At 41.6% G+C, this 21,705-nt stretch overlaps 1 protein-coding gene across 2 annotated transcripts in view; it reads right to left on the reverse strand.

Annotated features, from left to right (window-relative positions):
- Positions 1-1,916: 1,916 nt before the first annotated feature.
- Positions 1,917-21,705, reverse strand: part of ndst3 (N-deacetylase/N-sulfotransferase (heparan glucosaminyl) 3) — a 45,418-nt gene continuing 25,629 nt past the window's right edge. The window contains exons 7-15 of one of the 2 annotated variants that reach the window (XM_084342436.1): positions 13,340-13,522; positions 12,232-12,328; positions 11,296-11,419; positions 10,593-10,767; positions 10,137-10,307; positions 9,104-9,213; positions 5,762-5,864; positions 4,674-4,784; positions 1,917-3,066 (exon numbers count right to left, since the gene is read on the reverse strand). In XM_084342436.1, the coding sequence (XP_084198562.1) occupies positions 3,037-3,066; positions 4,674-4,784; positions 5,762-5,864; positions 9,104-9,213; positions 10,137-10,307; positions 10,593-10,767; positions 11,296-11,419; positions 12,232-12,328; positions 13,340-13,522 (1,104 nt within the window). In that variant the 3' untranslated portion in view covers positions 1,917-3,036. Of the gene's footprint in view, positions 3,072-4,673; positions 4,785-5,761; positions 5,865-9,103; positions 9,214-10,136; positions 10,308-10,592; positions 10,768-11,295; positions 11,420-12,231; positions 12,329-13,339; positions 13,523-21,705 lie in introns of both variants that reach the window. The other variant, XM_084342437.1, reaches the window with a different exon arrangement.

Here is a 21,705-nt window from a genome sequence, read left to right on the forward strand (position 1 = left end):
TTCATTTAGCTGTAACAAGCCAAAAAACACTACAGCCATACCATATCTAGAAAAAAAGAAAGTGCCCACGAGAGACTTAATTAGTAAAAACACTGACTGCTACCCTGCGACTGCCTGCCCCTTGTGAACTCTGCAGTAAAGACGAAACCCTGCTGTAAATGAGCCATAACTGGAATACCTGAAATGATTTCATACCTTCACACTGTTACTTCCGGCTCCTTATAAACACAATGTGCCACTGCAGGAATGGAGCTACTTAAGATAAAGATAATTGTTTGTTGGAAGCCATTTTTTATATTTCAACTTTCATCCATATCTGTCAGAAAAGGGTTTATTGAGTGTAGTCATGCTTAAAAGTAGTCTCCCTTCATTCTTGCTTTGCGGGTAATGGATGTTTTTATTTAATATACATCGGTCTTTCTGTTTGGACACGAAGGCATACATCTGATGGACTTCATGGCTATATGTCATATCCTTTTGCTTTGGTTAACGTCAAAGCCCTCCATCACATTCAAGGTTTACTGCAAATGTTCTACATTTTATGATCAGAGGTAAAAAAGCGGCTCGACAGCAGATTGATAAATACAATCTCACCTGGAAACCCTTACTGCAGTAAATCAAAACCCCACACACTCTAACAATGGCTGATAGGCATCTTATCATCACGCTGTGCCTTAAATGATGGCTTCAAAGTTTACTCTAGACTTAAAACAAGTCAGGTGCCATGTGTACATATAAAAAAAGGGTTTTACTTGCAGTAATCATTCCTTCTGTTCACACTGGCTTTTAAAAGATCCCTTCCCAATGCACTTTCAGTATGAGTGATGGGAAACAAAATCTACAGTCCTCGGTTTGAGCAGTGTTGTAAAAAGTACCAAGAAGTCATACTTGAGTAAAAGTAAGGATATCAAATGAAAAGTCAAACATATGAATGGTACTTGAGTAAAAGTCTGATATCAAACGTACCACGTATAGTACCCTGAGGTGAGCAGGTAAATTTGCAGATGACCCCCAAACTTTTTGAGACAGTCCCTGCTGGCACGAGGCTGCAGTTCCTTAAAAACCAAAACATCAGGCTATGAGAGCATATTTTCTTGGCTGCATCTGGCCTCATTAAGCAAAGACTCCATAGATTTCGGCCACACCCAGAGTCACTACTCATTACATTAATGTAAGGTTTGCACCATCTGACACTGATGTTACATTAGCACACATCATTTTTGGATTACTATCTTGCACATTTCAAATATCTATATATTCCCTACTTAGACATTTTGCAAATTTCCCAGTGAATACCTTGTACATTCCTGCACAAAACGCTTATATAATTATTAAATACATGTTGTTAGAATACATTTTCACAATTGTCAGTCCTTTACTTTTAAGTCTAGTATATCATGTTTGATAGGAAGTGACACGGTGTGACTCTAAGAGGATATTAGATAATGTTCCCACGAACACTTATTACCTCCAGGTGCAACATTCAGGCCCGAGCCCTTCTTCAGACATTACTGTGTGGATGTAATAAGTGTTCATGGGAACATCATGTTTTCATACATTTGACTTTTGCCTGTGTTTAACTGTGAATGTCCCATGCAAATGTCTCCTATGTTGTGTGACAGCATTGTCTAACGTGATGCTGTGTGCATTTCTTATAAAAACAGGAATATCAGAATAACCTTGGTGTTTAAACTGAACATAATTGTATGGAAGGTCATTTCATGGTGACTGATGCAATACCTGACACAAATCCCTCTAATAGCCAACCGTCACGCTTGTCATTTCCACTTACCTTAGAGGACAAACAGTCTATTGTCAGCCAATTAGGCCAAAGATTATGTGACTTCACAAGTGTGTGTGTCTGTGTGTGTCTGCACCGTAATATTCATTGGTCATTAAAAAGACACATCTTATGCTGTCAGTCATATCCATTTCTTTAATTTTGGTTTCTGTGTTTGACATTTAGGGGATTTTTTTTGCATTCAAACTGAAGCTCAACAACGTAGGCCACTGGTTTCAAAAAGGAACCAAAAAATAAACAAGAGGTTGAGACTTAAATGAGTCACTGACGATACAAAAACTGCCTGTGGTTAAAGTAGCTACTTAAAGGGTCTTGGAATTAAGTGTCATACCCATTAGGCTCATTTTGGTCAGTTTTCCTTCCCACAAACTCACGTCTCCTCGGTCCTCGGCGCTGAAGTCATCAGCGCGCGTGCTCTGCTAAACGGACACGGCGTTCTTCTGCGTGGCTTGTCAGAGGAAAATAATGAGCGGGCGATGCATCCTGCTTCAGTGACTCACTCCTCCCAGTCCGTACTCTTTCAGTGAAAGCCTCAAGTGACATCTCTAAGGGGTGAACAAGGCTACCAGATCTACCGGAGACTAGCTTCATTTAAAGAAATTAACTCGCAAAACAATGAGAACCTATCATGGAAAGTAACAGCCTGTCACTCACCCTGAGTCTACGCACGCATCCTCCCTGCTTATTTCGCTCTCATTGTGATAAAAAGAATTTTAAAAAAGTAAGACAAGAACCACATAGGGTGCGTGTTTGTTTGTTTTTTTTGTCTTGGAGATACATGGAACAGAACTTAGTGCAAAGTCATCTCAATGGGAACCACGCACAGCTGACCAGCGCTGTTCTGGCATCATAAATCAAAGGTGAAAATAAAACAATAATAATAGTAATAATAGTGGTAATAACCGTCAAAGTCACTGCAGGTCTGCACGGGACGTGGGCATCAAAGACTTGCCAAACGCTCCGTGTCTCCCATAGTTGTCTGCTTCTTCCTTTTAGTCCCACTTTCTTCAGAGCTGTCCGAGTCATTTCTCCATCCATCCATCTCTTCATACAAGAGTTCAACTTTCTTTGCACTCTCAAGACTTCTGCTCCCTTCAGCAGCGTCACAGCTCGCAGGGATAACAAGGCACCCTGTCCTTGCCCTCACCTCAGGGTTCACTAAAAGGCCACAGACAGTGCATCTGAAGGTCAGGTGCTCCTGGTCGCTTCCTGGTCTTCCTGGACCCCTTTGACCTTTAACCCTGGCTCATGGATGCAAAGGTTATCTAACCTTCAGAAAGAGGTGACGAGAGGGAGGGGATGGAGAGGGAGACACAGAGAAGAGGGAAAGGAGAAGGGAAAACTAATTTAATTCCGTTTTTGCTTTCTTATTGATTGAAATGCCAAGCACGAAAAAAAAGAAAGACAACATGCTGCGAAAACTGTGAATGGGCTGGAAAATGTAAGCAGACTTTTCAAGTGGCTCCCTCTGATTCATAAACGCTGACAGCCGCGCAAACACATTCCTCAGACAAAAAGATAAACAGTGTTGAGGACTGCAGAAGAAAGACGGCTCTGCAGGGATCAAGGTGAGACGGATGACAGCAACAGCACTTAGACTATGAAGCCTCATTTAAGTGCATGCTTTGAATACCTTCACAGGATTACAATGTCGTCAAGTACAGAAGATCAGTGTGTTTTCTTACAAGCCAGCCATAACTGCAATTCTTTCGTGTTTATCATTGTCCAACTGTCCAAACATGGTGCTTTGGTTGCTTTATAGGGTTTTAACTGCTGAAAAAGGTGATGACACATATTTCTGTGTACCAATCAGAGTTTAGAAACATTTGAATCAGAGTCTTTGAACTGTCACTGGGTCGGATGCTTATGTTTCTAGCACTGTCAATCTAATCTGGGGCCACAAAGATAGACAGCCTCTGAGTCTGTCAGTGCTCCGCCTGCTGCTTTAGTTTCCTTTCCTTTGCACCTTTGCATGCAGGTAGAAAGGGGCGGACCACCTGTGCAGGCTGGGCCGACGCTGAGCCTTAGTTATGGTCGGTGCATAAGTGTCGCTCGACAGAAGTGACATATTTTTGTAGCCGGAGAATTTTTTATGTTGTGGAAAATGTCACATATTTTTTGTGCAATGCTATTAGGTAGTCAGACAGAGATCTGAGAGCATCTGTTTACCATGAAACCTTTGACAGAAGCATACATTTAAAATGACTCTGGCTCTTTAATTTCTGGCAAGTGAAAGTTGTCAAAAATGTTGAGTGCACTGCTGCGGTACAAAGCCAAAGCACAGCAACTACAATTACAAAATGTCCTAGATCCAACGGAAACCGAGGCAGACTGCATTGAGTGTAGTTACTGAACTCTGCTTAGGTTTTTGAGCTTGAGCTGCAGTTACTGCGGTCTGTTACAGCTGTCTATTAAGACAAGAACTAGACTGTATGAGAAAATAATGACAATAACTATATCAAACCATCTTAATAGGTTGTACCTCACAAAATATTATTTGAGGATTACTTAATTTTTTCTTAATTACTCATCTATTTCAGCTTGTTAAACATGCAAACATTAAAACAATTAAATAAAGATATCGTATGACTTTCCAGAATTCATCTATTTCATCTTTGTGAAACTGTCTAACTTGCATGAAATGAATCAAAGAGCAAAAATAAGACTGGCTAACACTGAAGATGAGTTTTTGTGAGTTAAATACTCAACAACTCTGTCACGAAAACGTAATCTTGCAAAGAACTATTTGATTTGAAAGCACATCTTCTTCGGCTTTAAGGACATTTTTGCTCAATATTCACTGACGTGAATTCATTTGATCTTGCATTCATAAGCTGGCGAGATGAGCGTCACAGAGTTTAATGCTGCTGACCTTCTGAAGCTCCTCTCTGAGCCAGGAGGGAAGCGGCTGTCCGAGGCGATGCAGCAGCTTTGACAGCTCCACGTTGTGTTCCCTGTAGTACCTGGAGAGATATGCATGCGCCTGAAGAGAGAGGAGAGGAGGGAAAGAACAAACAAACAAAAAAACAAGACGGAAGAAGTGGAAGTGTGAGAGCAAAATAGGTGAGAGGATGAGCAGATGGTAGAGTAAGAGAGATGAAGTGAGGAAATGAAGCAACGGCATGAGAGGTGAGAAGTGCAGGGAGGGAAAAAGGGGTTGAAAAGAAGAGAAAATAAGAGAGACAGCATGGGAGCAGGGGGCAAACAAGATATTGAGAGAGATTAATGATGTGCCACCATCTTTAGATTAGTTTATTTCCTCACAATAGGACTTAAGGGCCACTAAGTGCCGAGTGCTATGAACAGAGCTAAGAAAAGAGAGTTTGGAGAGGGGGAGGAAATCACATGCAGGATGCATGAGCTCCATTATCTCTCTCCCTCCTGTGTGCATCCCTCATCTCCACCTCTCCTCCCTGGTGTTCCCTCCGTCCCCTCCCCCATCATCTGTCCTCTCCTTCTGTCCCCCTGGTGGAAACTCAAATACAGTTTAATTACAGGTGACACGGAGGCACAGCCATTAGCCACGTGCGATCACATGCGGGAAGACAAATTGTATTTCCGCGTGTTTGTCTTCATGTGAGAGCGAATTCATCGTCCGCGGGTCTGCTCCCTCTCCTCTGTGGAATCAGTAGCCAGGACAAAGATTTATGGATTGGATTTTCTCCTTCTGCCTTCCTCCTCTCCTCATCCTCTCCCTCACGGGTGTTGTGTCACTATCGAGTCCTCATAATTAGGTTGTAACTTTCTGGCCGGATCTGATTGGCTGACAGTTTCCGCCCCAATGCTGAGTCCTGTGGGAAATTTTGCCACAGCGATGGAGGCCACTGCGGGCTGTCGATGTCAGTCAGGCTGCTGCTTTTCCTTTTTTCTTTTGTCTCTAACATTTCATTCAATGCATATATCATTTTTTTTTTTTCTCACGGAGCAGAAATCTATTTTAATTAAAATGTATAAGTTTACCTCTGGCTCCATGGGAGGGTACTTTCTCCCTTTGCTCTTTCCCAAACACTTTGTCTTTCCTCCCTCCAGGAGCTGGCACCAGAAGCCCTTCTGAGGGTCAAACCTGAGAGGAAAGACACAGAGAGAAGAGAGAAAGAAGAGAAATCTTATTAAAAGAAATCAAATGAGTAGTAAGTTCAGAATTGGTCCGAATATAAAGACATTACAGTTGGAAAAAGTGGCGCCATCGTCCTCTAACAGAGCAGATATAACTGTCAGTATGCATTCAACACACTCTCTGTCTGCCTCGTACTCCTTTGCTATCGGTGTCTCTCTGACTGCAGCGCTGTCTCATTTCATCTGTGTGTCTCTATCGCCCTCCCTCTCAATGTCTCTCCTCTCTCTATCTCCTGCTCTCAATGCAGACACATAATAATCATTAGTATAATCTATTGCTAGGCCAACATCAATGGTGAAAATGGTAATATGGTAAAATAGAGATAAAGATATGCACAGGCTATAGTTTGTTTTGTTGTCTCATTTGGACCCAAATCCAATCTGAAAATGTCATTACTTTAATTATTAGTTTCATTTTGTGTAAAGACACCCCGAGGAAGGCAACTGTGTCAATGCGAGATGTTGTGTTTTCACAACGTACTAGTTTGTATTTATTAAGGGGCTTTTTTTTCTAACTGTGCAGTGTAGTGCCTGAATTCTTTAAGCCACAACCTACCAATGGATTAAACCAAATACTTTCAGGGCACTCTGTGCCTTGGATTATTTTTATATTTCAAACACTATTAAAATTTTATTGATTTACTGCTCACTTCTTTTATTTAAATGCGGAAAAAAACAAACAAAAGGGACCCATCGTCATCAAGGCTACTTGGTGGATTACTGAGGGATGTGTGGTAACACTCTCTAATAACCATAATTTGAATAAATGGTCAAATTATAGTTAATTCAACTTTAGTTAATAGTTATTTCACTGTTAACAAACTATGAAATGTTTCATAAACCATTTATTGAGCAATTGTTTATCATAAAGTTGCAACTTATGTTACTGATACTGATACATTATTATGATGTTTGACCTTCAAGGTCATTACAAAATGCTTTATGTGTTATGATTATTCTTATAAAGCATTCTGAATATTTTTGATTGCCTATAAGTATAGGCACACTATAACCCAATATAAGTAAGTTATAGTTGTGATTATTGTCATAAAGCATTGTGAATATTCATAAGTGCTTATAGCTATGATTATACAGTGCTATAAGTGCTTCATAGTGAGTGTTACAGAAATATTTACTACACATTATGCCTCTCCCGTGTTGACTCTATGACTATTCCTTGTGAAGCTAAACTGCCGCTCTTCTTAGCAGAGTGCAAAGACTATTGAACCCCAGCAGCATGTAATGTGACAACCTGTCACAGACATGGAGGGTGACTTTCAAAGCAAAATACCTCAGTTAACACATGCGCTTGTTGTCACATGTATTTAGAGTATATGCATGAATACATATGCTTCATGCGTATTTAACCGTATATACGGATGTGTATACAGTATGTATGGGTAACCAGCATATATACTGATCATTTGTACGTCGTAATTTTGTACGCATGTATGCAGATGATGCACCTTGCTTTTGCAGTATAGTCGCATAAAAGTACACCTATGGAAAAGGTATAGAGATACATGTTATTGTTGACTGCTATTTTGCATTTAGAGCAGGAGGTCTAATGTGGGTGTGACTGAAAGATGCAAATATTGTTCTTTATCTGCATGCATCAGTGGGTGAATCAAAGGAGAAAAACGAGTTAAGTGGTTCTCCTTCAGTTTTCCTCTGACAGGACAGGAGGAAGAAAGGAGAGGGGGATTAAATAAATAGGCTGCAGTGTTGAGGATCTGTCAGACCGCTGCCATGTCAAAAGAATGAGAAGGAGAAAAGAAAGATTAGGCTTTTGTGTAACTCGGTCTTCACCCAAAACACACACACTCACACACACACACACTCACAACCTCACGCGCACAAACAGCGCTTCCTTATTATTCTGTCAAAATGCATCTCTTTACAAATTATTTGTATGCATGTGAGCTCGTGATTCAAGACAGAGGCACTCTCTGTCCCGATCTGAGCTACAAATTCTCCATGTCCCTGTCTGGAGATTTGAGGGCTTGCAGGCAGATTGCATTCTGATGAGTGGTGCTTGAGAAATAAAACATTTTACCACTCCTCCCAAACTCACATGCAAAATATCTAATGTGGAATGAGTGGAAACAGAGCATCAAGAGGCAGAAGCTAATTCTCTTGAGTTGTATTAAAACTCTGGAGCATTTTGTTGACATGCATAATAGGCATCTCTTCCACCATGATGCACCAGTATCTGAATATATTGGCTGTACAGTATGCAGTCACAGACTGTTTACAGGAACTATCTTTCCACATGACTTCTTTAAATTAAAACCATAATTTCTCCCCTTTTTTTAATCAAAGGATGTGTTTAGATCACAGAACTTGCATTAGTTATTCATCTAGGTTACTGGCAATGAGGCTGTTTTAGTTCCTTTGGATTGACACTGTGCAGTGCACTAACCTTTTCGGACTTTTATTTATTCAGACAGGCAGTAACACAGACAGGCAGGCAGTGTAAGTGAGACAGTCAACGCTCTGTTGGGATTTGATCCCAGGCCAGCGGCTCAGGGGGCTGAGACTTCACCACTCCACTGTCTCTTGGCAAGAGCAGGCATCAACTCGTTATTGCTACGACAAATTCACGTGTTCACTATGGAACACAAATATTATTAATGGACATATTATACAAGCAAGTAATGCTTTACACAAAACTACCGGCTCGGTTTCTTGACCCTTATAAAGCATCTTTTTTCACGCGTTAATTTTTGCCATGTCTACTACACTTAAATTTGACAAATTTGAAGTGAAATGAATGCTTCCACTCTTTCTTCATCTAATTATTCTCTCTGTTGTGCTACATTTTTTTTCTTTCCTTCAAATATTGAAAATAGCCCCAAATATCTGTGTGAATGCGGACACGTAATAGCTCAAAGCAAGTAGCGAACTGACCATCTGCTATTGGCTGATCTTTGGTGCCAGGTGATGTCACTGTCTGTTGTATTTTTCAGAGAATGACACCACCTGGCACCAAAGTCTGGCAAAGAGGAGCTGGCCAGTTTAGTGCCCTCCTGTTCGCCAGTAGATGTCAGGCTTCACACAGATTTGGGTTTGGAGTCTTGTTGTTACAGCTTGAATGTGTACTATCATCTCTGTCACAGTGCATCCCAGGTGAAAGGTTCCCTCTCACCCCAAGAGACTAGTAGAGAGAAAGCAGGAGAGACTTACGTCAGGGCCTGGGAGTAGTTGAAGTGAGGAGTGACTCCCAGGAACTTCTGGACTTCATCCATCACTGCCGCAGGGTCAGTTCTGAGCTGATGGCCGTCTATGATCATCAGCTGCACACAGATATAGTCATACTATAACACTTGGTACATTTAAAGAACAAAGTAGTGTTTACTGGAATTGAGAGGACAGGTTAAGGTCATTTGTAATGATTTAATAGAAATAAACTTGATACTTTCAATGTACGACGTGATTGTAAAACAATTCTTGATGGCTGCATCAAAATGTTTTAATTTCTCACTATATGAGGACTTGCTACTTTTAATATATAGCATATTTGTAATGATCCATAATTTAAAAACTAAACAAATTAACAGATTTTGCTGATGTACAGCTTTCCTCACCAAACTAAAAGGAGTAGCCTAGCTTAGGACTTTAAACACACGTTTAATGGACATTCTCTTTCACTATCTGCTTGGTTCAGCCGTAAGGAACTTTCAGCTCATCTTAAAAATTGTTACGGTGGTGTATTGGTACGATGATCATATTGTTAAAGATCGGGTTTTAATAACGAGACATATACTTTTAAGAAAGAGTTGCAATGCATCTAAAACTCATTTTTCTCCCACCCCTACTAGTTCACTTAAACTCATTTAGGTAGTTGGTAAAAGGAATACCAGGGGGCAATCTCGTTTAGTGCAACTCTGACAGCAGATCATATATCACTTCACTCGTTTTACTTCTTATGCCTTATTGCTATTACTTCCTGCAGGCAATGTGAAAGTGTTGTTGTATGTAGTCCCCATCTAAACACAACATAAGGAATTCTCAAACGATCCAACAACCCTAACATAAATAAAGTAACCAATCCTTCAATTGCGACCATGATCCCGATCAGCGAAGGCTAAAGAAATCACTGTGAACAATAAATCACATCTTCCAAACAAAACGCAGGGCTTTAATATCAGATGCTGTATTGATAACCGTGGATATGTTTGATATTACAGTGCAGCTGTGTACGTGTGCATGTACCTACCTGGTTGGTAGGGTAGTGAGTGAGCCACCTCTCTAGGTGTGTGGAGTAAAGGCCGGGGATGAGACAGCGGCTCTGCAGGGAGCGCAGCTCGGCCGGTGCTCCCGATCTCGCACTGATGACATCATAGAAGGTGAACTGCAGGGCGGCGTGGTCCTCGTGAGCCCTTTGATGCTGGTGGAGGACAATGACATAACATTTGAGCTGGCACGTCGTTGACATTCATGTCTCATTAATCAAACAGACCTAAGCAGGAGATTTCAGGATCTGGTGACATTTCCCGCATTGAGACGTATAGATAAATCAGGCTCATTAACGCCACGCTTGCAGGAAGAACTCAGACGCCTTAAAGAATTCAATTAAAATCAATAGAAGAGATGAAGCATGTGATGAGGTGGGCAGCTAAAAATAATACATGTGCAGTCAGTGGCGTCTAATATATTCTGTGTTTGTGTGTACCTGATACCAGCTGTAGGCCCTGTCAGATGGGTTGATGAGCAGGGTGATGATCTTGGCCTTGGGCAAGAGGGCAGCAGCTCGCCGCGGGGACTCCTCTGAGGGGAAGTAGTTCGCACTCTTCTCAAACAGGAAGTCCGTGGTAACATTAGAGGGCACGGGGAAAAACTCCATGTACCTGAGGCAGCAGACATGCGGAAAATTGACAAGTGTACACGCTCATGATACACGCCTCAAACCACAGCATCGCTCTCGAGCGTACGCTGCTGAGTCTTCACACATTTTTCAAAGTCAGATACAAGTTTTAAAGTCACCGAGCGATGGCCTTAATCTGTGCTGAGACAATGAGCCTAAAGAACACTCCACGATATCATTTGAACAGTGTTTAATGAAAAATTTCCACAGTTAAGTCTTTTTTGGATGACTTCAGAGGCTACACCAGCTGTGTCTCCGTCAGCGAAGTAACCCATTTACGGGTCAATTTAGGCGGCCATATGTCTGTTGGCTTATGTTTACAGGCTTAAAAGATCATTTTGAAGACGTTATTGAACTGTTTTGAACTGCTTAATGTATCACCGACGTCTGCAAGACACATTACAGAGACAGGGTCGTTTGTAATCTTTTATTTCACCTTAGGCTCTGGCTAATAAAAAGGCAAAGAAAGATTGAAAGACGGGTAAATGTGTGTGTTTCTGTGTGTTCTCACCAGTCGATTCCTTTGTGGTAGTTATGGGTGTTGAAGAACTGGACCTCCTCGTAAGTCTTTGGACTTGGGAAGTTACTGGAGATGGAGGGATGCATGAGTAGGAAGAGATAAAGTGCTGTCGTTCCTGGAAGAAAGGGCATAATTCATAACTGGCTCGTTAATTCGGCTCAGCAGAGAGTAGTGTGCGTGTGTGTGTGTGGATGTGTGTGTGCGCGAGAGCTGTCATCCACTGATCCATACTGGATGATTTTTCCCCTTTCGCAAGATTTATATCTTGCTGAGAATACACTATATGTGTGTGTCTGCAGAGATCACAGGCCTCGCCATCAAATGATTCAAAACCATTTGACACCAATCAGCAGTGGGGCTCCGGTCGTGCCCTGCGTCTCACCCTCAGCAGCTCTCCGTTCACCCCGTCCCCCTCGCACTTACTCCCACACGTCCCCATTCCCTATTTATCTCGAACATCTCTGACATGCATTAAAAGATATAACATTTATTGTAATTGTTATTTATTGTGCAGCCAATGTTGCCATGGTGACCTCTCCTCCCGTTTAGAGAATTATCATCCGGTTAATTAGCAGCATTACGTGACCTTCTCCCCTCCAACACCATACACCTGCAATTAGAATAACATGAATGCAGCGCTATGGATCCAAGCAGCAGATGTTCAATAATCTGCTTTTCCTTTTGTGTCTTCGACAGAAAAAAAAAAAAAAAGAGGGCGAGGATGGTAGTTCAGTACTGTATCTCTACGCATCTAAAGTAGATAGAATATGTGGGTGGAAGAAAAGAGGTAAGAGCCTCCTGCTTTGTCTCCCTCTGACAGAGCCGAAGGAGCGAGGGGGATTAAATGAATGGGCTCTGATGCTGAGGATCTAGACACCTGAGCACACACAGGGAGTCTCTTTGTTGCACATGCAGGTCTGGGCTTACCTGTTTTCTGTGGTCCTATGACCATGAACTTGGGTAACCTGTCGCAGGTTTTCTCTTTAGACCAGATGTCTTTGTGCCGTTTGTCATCGCACGGATTCTGCAGAGGCACAGACCAAGGTTTAGAGATTTAAGCGATTATATACATTTCATGTACACAAAAACAAACATGCCCACACAGTACATTCAGTGCATGGAGGACTCACTACACAGAATGAATGAAGTTATTGTGTCAGGCATCAAAACTATTCCCAACCTAGTCACCACAGATTCGTATACGTCTGGACACGAGGGCTTCATAATTTTAAAAAAAAATGAATACCACCTCAAACACAAAAACATATTTGAATCAGCTAGATCCTTAATCCTTAACAGAATTATACTCACACCAGCCACCTAAAAACTCCTGTTTTTTTTTTTATTATTTTTTATCAAGATCCATGCATCGTTCCCTGAGAAATTAACAAAAACGTTGAAAAACATGAATCTCGCAATATTAACGGTGCACTATATAACTTTTTTTAGTAACAGTTTTGGTAATATAGAGTAGTCTTCTATTCATTAACTGTAGGACTTCTCGATAGGCAATGTGCTGTTTAAGTCTCGTAACTCAAAAAACAAGGATGCTTTACCCTAATACAAAAGTATACATTGGCTTTAAAGTGCATCTAAAATGTATCAAGAGCTCTGTCTCTTTATTGGTTATAGGTCTGTCAAAAAAAGTTGCATATTGCACATTTAAAGAAAGTGAAAAAAATCCTGGATCTGTCCCTTTATCTGGATCCGCACCAAAAGTTAACAGGGTCTACAGTCCTCATCAAAGATTGGTGAAATATACCAGCTTTTGTGTAATCCTGCTGACAAACCAACCAACCTCCTTGTCTAAGGTAGTCAGAGAAAATACCCAGTAAAATAGTCCATCTTGCCTTCTTTTCAAGGCTTTTGAGACATAGTTAGCATTGTGAAAATTACCTCTCATAAAATCATCATACTTTGTACAATACAAAAGAAAACAGGACCCACTTTCCACATCTGTTTCGAACAGAAATGCACAGTAGAAATGTAAAACGACAAGCCCATACGTGTGGATTATATACCCACACACACATACCTGCCAGAGCGGGTTCCTTTGTTCTGGAAAAAGCTGGAAGTACTTGTGTGCGAGCTGCATGGGCGGGAGCGTGTGGAGTTTCAGGTTCGTCCACGAGCGAAGGAAGGAGGCCAGGTGGACGAACGTGTAAAGACCCAGTCGATCGTTGCCGTAGTTGGACAGGTGTGTCATGAATATACTGATCTGAGGTGGAGAGACAGAGATAGAGTAGAGGAGAGAAGGAAATATATACTTATTGTGTAAAATTGTGATAAAGGCAAAATCTAATTTCCCGAGTTCCCATGTTTGTGGAAAACTGAGGCAGCGCAGTAGAATCTAATTACTGATGTTGTGACTGCAGTGGAAAGCAAACAGATTATTTCTCAGCATGTGCTGGTTTTAAAGTCAGTTACAGAGCAGCTGTCCAACGGGTATCAATATTTACCATCACTTTGCAAAGTGACACACTCACTTTTGTCAGGTAAGACTCGACATTAACTCTCAGCACAATGCAGTCTCAAGTATAAAGACGAAAACAGATCAACTCAAAGCGATGTGTTCGCCACTGATAGATAAAGCCGAGGAGGCAGCACAATACTCCTCAGAGCCGCTGGGTGATGGGAGAGATGCGGCTACACACAAGGGAAAGTGTTTTCAGAGTGTGTCGGGTGTGTGTTCATGACGGTTAATGTGTGTGAGGGAGAAGGAGAGGCTCAGAGGGAGCGGAGGAGCGATAGTGTGTTGGTCCAGGCTATCTGTCCACGCCTCAGTGCTTTTATAGGCTGATCAAAGAGACAAGCTAAGATAGCTGCTACAGACAAATGCACGCACACACACACACACACACACACACACACACACACACTCACACACACACACACACACACACTCACACATGCACGCAGATGCTTCTTTTGTGATTGGAGGGAGCTTGGGAACGTGAAGTGTCTGGATGAAACGGTAACATCAGCCATTAAGATATGAATTATTTGTTGGATGTGAGCATGTGTGTGTCTGCGTGTGCCAGCATATTTGGGAGTACGTCTACAGTTTGAATGTGAACACACACAGACACAGACAGACACCCACGAGCATACGCAGTGATTTCCAGGTGACAGAGGACCGTCGGTGCTCCTCTTAAACGCTGAAGGTTGCCGTAGATACAAAGCGACACAGTGTCGGGGTTTGATGGATCAGCGTCCGGCCGACCTGGAAAGCTGTTCAGAATACTGATCGGCCCCGAATACTGATGGGAGGAGTGTGTGTGTGTGTGAGCGAGAGACGCTATGGGAGGGAGATGTGTGTGTGGCAAAGTGTGTGACAAAGAACGCAACAGAGAGAGAAGAGAACCAGCAAGGGTATGCATGTCAGAGTCATATTTTATGTGCGTAATTGTTGATGCGTTTGTGCATCTACCTCCGCCCTCTTATCTCGTGCTCACTCTTAGTGAACCAGCAGTGCACCATCCAGCCTCGCCTTTGTATCAATCGAGTAGATGTTAGAGCAACAATGTGGAACCCCTGTCAAAGCCGAGCACTCAAGCAGGAGCAACAGAAACAGAAGAAATGTTTGCTCACTCCTCCTCACCGATGACTCGTGATGTCAAGAACCCTTAAAACCTTCCTCTTAGACGCATGAATGGAGAGCTTGAAGCGCCACTCTTAGAAATGTGTAAAAATTAAATTCGACAGCGTCACACCGGAAACATCTATTCACATTTGGGATAGAGGGGGAGTATTTCCCATGGCATGCTGCAGCAGTTGAAGGCGGGGAAGAAAAGTGCAGGATAGGATTATTCTAAAATGAAAAGATTTTGGATTGACATACGGTGAACGCAGACGAATGTAACCTGAGTAAAATAAGTTGCTATGAACCGTTTCTCCCACTTCTCCCCTTTTTTTTGTGTTGTTTCGTGCTTTTTCTTGAAAGCAGGCTAGGTGATCAAAAAGTGATTTATGTTCCCTTCAAACCACTCAATACGCTGTGATGTCTGACTCAGGCTGTGAGGGGACATGGTGTACTGTATGTGTGTGTGTGTGTGTGTGTGCAGGGGGAGGGAGGGATGGAGGGAGGAAGGGGGGAGACAATCCGAGTGTTATTGAACATGGAAACATTCATTATAGAGTTTAAGCACTGGCTGCCAAATTAAACAAAGGAGGGGGGAGAAGATGATTTGTGTTTGTAATTGGAGAGCTGCAGACAAAAGAGAGGAAAAAAGAAGTACAGAGAGGACAGTGAGAGTAACCTTGGCAGGTGAGTGTGAATTAAAAAACAAAAAAAACAAAAAAAAGCCACTTGAGAGAGAGTTAATCTCCCGACACGGTGCAACCTTTTTTCGGTGGCTAAGAATTCAATTAACTCAACCATATAAACCTTTTTCTCAGCATCCAGTGCCACGTCTCATTTCCTGAATATTGGATTGCTTTGAGTCCCATATGTGCCTTTAATAAAGAATACTGCGCTAATAATTTAACACCAGAATTGGCGTCAAATCGTACTTGGAGCCCCGGCTGGGAGAGGAGTGTAAAAATGAGAGAAATAAACCCCCGACCTTGCAGCCTTCCTCTTTTAATCTTTGTCCCTTGTCTTTTTCTTCGCGATGCTCCTATGCAGCTTCATTTCCTCCCTCTTCTCCTCTCACCCTTTTAATGTCTCTCTCTCTCGTTCTCTCGTCGGCTCCGAAAAGTCACTTCTTTATGTTGTCCCCCCCCCCTTCTCTCCCCGATCTCATGCTGACCTAGATGCTCTGATGAAGCATGTCAGTCCAACATGGAGCGATGTTCTTTAAAATCCATGCACACATGAACACACACAGGCACACAAACACTCACAAATGCCATGTCTTGGAGGATTATGAGAACCAGCAGGCGTGTATTTGAGTTTGTGACATTTTCCAATCCCCCCTAACATGATTGACATTTTTGAAGCAATTACTTGTTTGACTGGCCTTTGGTTGAGGATGGATGGATGTTTGTTTTTTTGTTTTTTTTATCTATCTATCTATCTATCTATCTATCTATCTATCTATCTATCTATCTATCTATCTATATATCTATCTATCTATCTATCTATCTATCTATCCATCCATCCATCCATCCATCCATCCATCCATCAAGCAAAAATATCAAACATTTCCTGGTTCCAACCTCTTAGACTGGCAATGGACAACGTTTTTGCTTTTACTTGTCATTCTGAAGTAATTACCTTTTGCACAGTGTAATGGCTGTGACAAAATGACATCATCTGCATATAGATTGGTTCCCTATAAACCTTGCTTTCTATCTGCCATTCGGTCTGCCACCAGATTTTTCTGCGAAGGACAAATTAACGCACAAGGGCAGCGAGTCTGCAAAGCAAAACAGGAAGAGGGATTATTTTCTTTTGTCACTATCTCCAGGTGACGGTGGAACAACTGGAATAACGGTGGAAACTCTACACTGCAAAAGAAAAAGAACCCCGCAGACGGAGGAGGCAAAGAAGCTGAAGAGGGAGAGTAACAAGGTAAAACAAGAGTGAACGGACGTGCATTCACTCAATGGAGAGCGGAAGTACATATACACATATCCATCCATCCATCCATCCATCCATCCATCCATCCACCCTAACCCTTCTTTGTCCCTCTCTGCTGCCTTCTCTCTCCTTCAGTGTTTAGCTGGAGCAGCCTGTTTCCCATTACAGACCACTTAGTTCCACATACATTTCTCCCTGATTGAATTGTTATTGCTCCTAAAAAGAAGCCCCCCCAACCCCCACCCCCTCACAGTTTCATTCTCTCTCTCCCCCCTTCACCATCATCGTCCTATCTCCCCTTCTTGCTCTTCCTCTCTTTTTCTTACCCTCTCTTCGAGTCCATCTCGCTGTCTCTGTCTCATCAGTGGATAATTGAAAGCTGAACGTCAATACGGCAAATGATTTCGATTCAATTTATTCTGCCTGCTCCAGTCAACATCTTCTTTCCATTCTGCCATCTTTCACTGCTTTGCTCTCACTTTGTAATTTCTCCTCCTGTTTGGTTTGAAGCTTATTGTGTGTGTGTGTGTGTTTGTGTGAGAGAGTGTGTGTCTGAAAGCCTGTATGTGTTGATGAGCTGCCAAAGCCTTCAGTAGCAATCAGCAGGACCCCCGAGAAAGGGAAGGAAGGAGTGGAAATGAGACAAAAAGAAGTGTGGAAAGATTCACACGTGTGAGCAAAGTCAACATGAACAGGTTGAAAATTAGAAAAAGGAAGCTGGAGAGGCCACCAGAGCCTTTGATGGGGAGAGGCAAGGTGAGGGCTGGGAGGGTGAGAAAAACAGTGGGGCTGGGAGGGAGGCAGATTGTGCTGATATTTGGTGTTTGGCTAATAAGCTTAGTGGCAGAGCTAAGCGCTAAATGTCAGGCGTGATATATGTCTACAGCTCTGCTTGTGTCAGCTCAATACACATTTATGCAAACATACACGTGCACACATACGCTGATACTTGGATGCTGACACCCAAACACATGCACTTGTGTGTGTGTGTGTGTTTGTGTGTACTTGTGTGTGTGTGCCTGTATGTGCATCACTTCCTCCCAGTATGTGTCTGGATTCTCAAGTGACACAAGATGCCGTGACCTGAAAATTAAATCTCAATCTGTCTGCCACCTTCTCACCCCACTCCTCTCCTCCCTCTCTCCTTTCACTCCCCCCCTCCTCTCTTTCTCTCACCATCTCTCTGGCCATTTATTGGGGAATGACTTCTGCCCTATTGGCTGTTTGCAGAGTGTAGGTCGTCCAATCGATCGTCGAGCTTATGTGAGACGGGGAGCTCAATGATCGCTGATGCAGCCCGCAATGATACAAAGGTATCCGAGCGCGCGCACACATACAGTAGATGCACACGCACACACTTCCAATATGTTGGGTGTTGTCAGTGCTGAACCGCCACCACAGGCCAAATGTGATTTAAAGTCATTGAATGGGAAGTGACAATGTTACCAATGTGCAGATCATCAAACAATAGGAAACCCCCGCGGGACTAAAGCAGTGAGCTACAGAACACTATTGATTACAAAGTGCACACACTAATAAAAGCTTTTGTGTCTGCGAATGGAAACATATCAGGGCGAAGTGAGAATGAAATCATCAGTCTGTGTGTATGTGTGAGCATGTGTGAGCGTGCACGTACGTCATGGCAGATGAGTCTCATTTAGCGCTTAAAAACGCTTTTATGTTTAATAGGTCTCTTCATTAAGAGATACAACAAGAGGAGAGTTTCATCTCTTATTACACTGATGAAGAAAGAGAGGCAGCGAGAGAGAAGAAGGACAAAAGATTGTGGAAAAAATGTAATTAGCCTCTGCGTGTTTCTGGCTTTCAAGAAGAAATTCAAACCCTTGTGAAATGTATATGAGTGTGTGTGTGTGTGTGTGTGTGTGTGCGTGTGTGTGTGCGTGTGTGAAAGAGATAGAGGGGGACAGTGAGTGTGCAGAGGCGTCCCTCTTGGTTTGTGAGCTCATGCTGAGATGACATCACTGGCGATGAGAGCAAAAATGCTGTCAGGTCCTTTGCGCTTTGAGTAGCTATCAACACACACAGTTACACAAATGTTGCATGCACACACGCACACACACACAAAATACATACGCACAAATTAAGCTATGGAAATGATTCTGGCACTTATCACCACTCAGGAACACACAGCCAGTCACAACAAAAATATAATGATGAGCAGAAATTGGATGACATGTTTTGATGGAGGAGGATAAAGAATGAGATGTATATTACGACGAAAACTTCATGGGATTTTCTTCAGACTGCTCCTTCCCAAATCCAGCGTATAGTTCCAAAACGGAGGCATTTTAATGTTGGAAAGTGTATTTTCTTTAATGTAATTATTATCGCCGCAAGGGGTAAGTCTGTAGAAGATCATGCATTAAGTTGAGTGTGTGTGCGTGTATCTGTCCGCAGCAAATCCCATATACTACTAGACACATGAATATTTTCTATGCACATAACTGTATACTCAAGGACCTCATGGTTAAGTATGGTAAACCTACTTATTGACTGCTCTCTTTTATACTGGCTTCTGACTGCTTACTCCTCTTAACTGGCCGATAGGAGTTACAAATGATCAACAACTGCTTCAGTTTGAGTCTTGTTCCGGTGGGGGACAATCAATACGTTTAAGGGTGCTGATAGGATTACTACCAAGAGCTTATTCATGTTATTGATAAGATCCAAGGCAGGAAAAAGGTCAGGGCTCACACCCTAAAGAAGTATGTTTGTGCCACTACACATGGGTACTCAGTAATAGAAAAAAGATAAAAACATTGCATAGGGCAGGTTAGGAGCCAACAAAGGCTTATGAAGTTGCCTGCCCTGTATAAATAACAATAGTCGTACTTCAAAGTATCAAGATGAGTATTGATTAAGGGGAATCTGACAATATGGAAGATGACAGTCCTTAGAGTGTATTGCATAATATAAGCTTGAAAAAGTCCTTAAAAGCACCAGGCAATTAATGAGTCATGTGTTCATATTTATACATACACATGTATAAATACCAAAGAGCACCTTCATCACATTTTGCTTGAATTTCCAAGCACTCCAGACTTCTTCTTTCTAAAAAATATTGACACAATTGCCTATGAATCTGTCATAAAAGCTTAGATTTGCAGCTTTTCAGCAGTATTCATAAAACAATATGTATTGCAATATGTGTTACGACATAGCAAAAGGCATTTCTGACAATCTGTTGGGCTATTAACAATGCTTAACTGTTGGACACCATATTTGGCCTTTGTTGTGACTCAACAATGACAGATACAAAAAATGTTGTCTTAGCAAATTATTAATTCCATACCCGTTATGTTATGATTAACTAAAGTCAGGCAGGATATGAGATGAATAATACCCTGTTTTCGTTATGTTGATGTTGAGCCTGAGTGTACTCTTTTAGTTTGGGTATCAAATGTATTGCAAAAAATATACTTGCTACAAAGCAATGTTTCATATATTTCTCCTGTTTTAAAATTAAATTAATTTACTGTTATATTGTCTAATATATTATAGAAAATGGTTTACCTACATTTCATTTCGGTGTTAATTAGAATTTGTAACCCAGACAAGAAATTTCAGTATTACCCAACTACAATCATTATTAGCAACACTAAACTTTAAATTATAAAGGCTGCACTTGAAAAAAACATATTTAATTAATCTGACTTCATATATATTACAGTTTTGTATTGTTACTTGGTACTCATACTTGGAGCAGGAGGAAGTGTTTAGTACATGCAGCCTTTAGGTAGCTCTATATTAGATGGTTTGGTGCCTTGAATTTACAGAGCAGGAGTGTTTACTCTGGAGGCACTCAGTCCAGCCATCATGTAGAAGCTCCTCTCGGGGTCCTTGCAGGTGACTTTAGGAGCCAGAAGGCACCTTGCGACCACTCTGTGATGATTTATACAGGAGAAGGTTTAAAAGGGGAGGTGATTTACTGTATTTTTTTTAAGAGCTATGATTTAATTCCATTCAAACTGGCTATTTTAGTCATTTTTACAGACTGCATGCTCCCATGCCTGTAAAGTTTCTTTCATCTTTTATTATACCTCCTTTTAAATCTCCAGTAAAAGAAAATATTCTCATGTTACAGTGCCCGATCGGAATTGAAAACCCTGGCATTTCCTTTTTACAAGGCACTTGAGGAAATCTGTAGTTCTGTTATCTTCAACCTTCTCAACAATACGTATGTTTGCTCATGCTTTGCTTTGGTTTTGCTAAAGGCCATAAAAGTATTCGCCCTTAACACAATTCATCCATTGAAGCATGTTAAAAATGGATGTGAGAAGGCCTATTATAAGCACAGGTGACCATCTGTCTGCTACATTTTCCTCACTTACTCCTTACTGTAACAAAACATTACAGGCAATTCAGCTCCACAAATGGCTTGGAAAGAAAAAAGGTAAATTACACTCACTCTAGCACCAAGTCTATTATTAGAAAACCATTGTCACTGTAATATAAAACACTTAATGTGATGTGTAACAAAAGAGGGAATGGCTACCTGAGATGTTAGGAACAGCAAAATGAAGCAATTAAAAGAGTTCTTTTGAGCTGCATATAAACTGGCTTTGTTATATTAACTGTCATCTGAGAGTAGAACAACAAGCTCTTACAACATTTCTATGCAAGTGTCATGTGTTATTATCATTTAAAAACTGTGAAAACATTGTACTCAAAGGGAGAAACAGGGATGCGCTGATGTGTGGAGACAAAGAAGACAGACAGAACAAAAGAACAAAACATCTAAATAAATAAAACAGTTAAGAATGGAAGACAGCAGACACAAAGGAAAGAAAGAAAGAAATGAAGAAATAAAGACAAAAAATAACTGAATAAAAAAGAGCAGAAAGAGAAGAAAGGGC

This window comes from Pagrus pagrus, assembly GCF_965226575.1.
Source record: "Pagrus pagrus genome assembly, chromosome: 2".
Lineage (NCBI taxonomy): Eukaryota > Metazoa > Chordata > Actinopteri > Spariformes > Sparidae > Pagrus > Pagrus pagrus.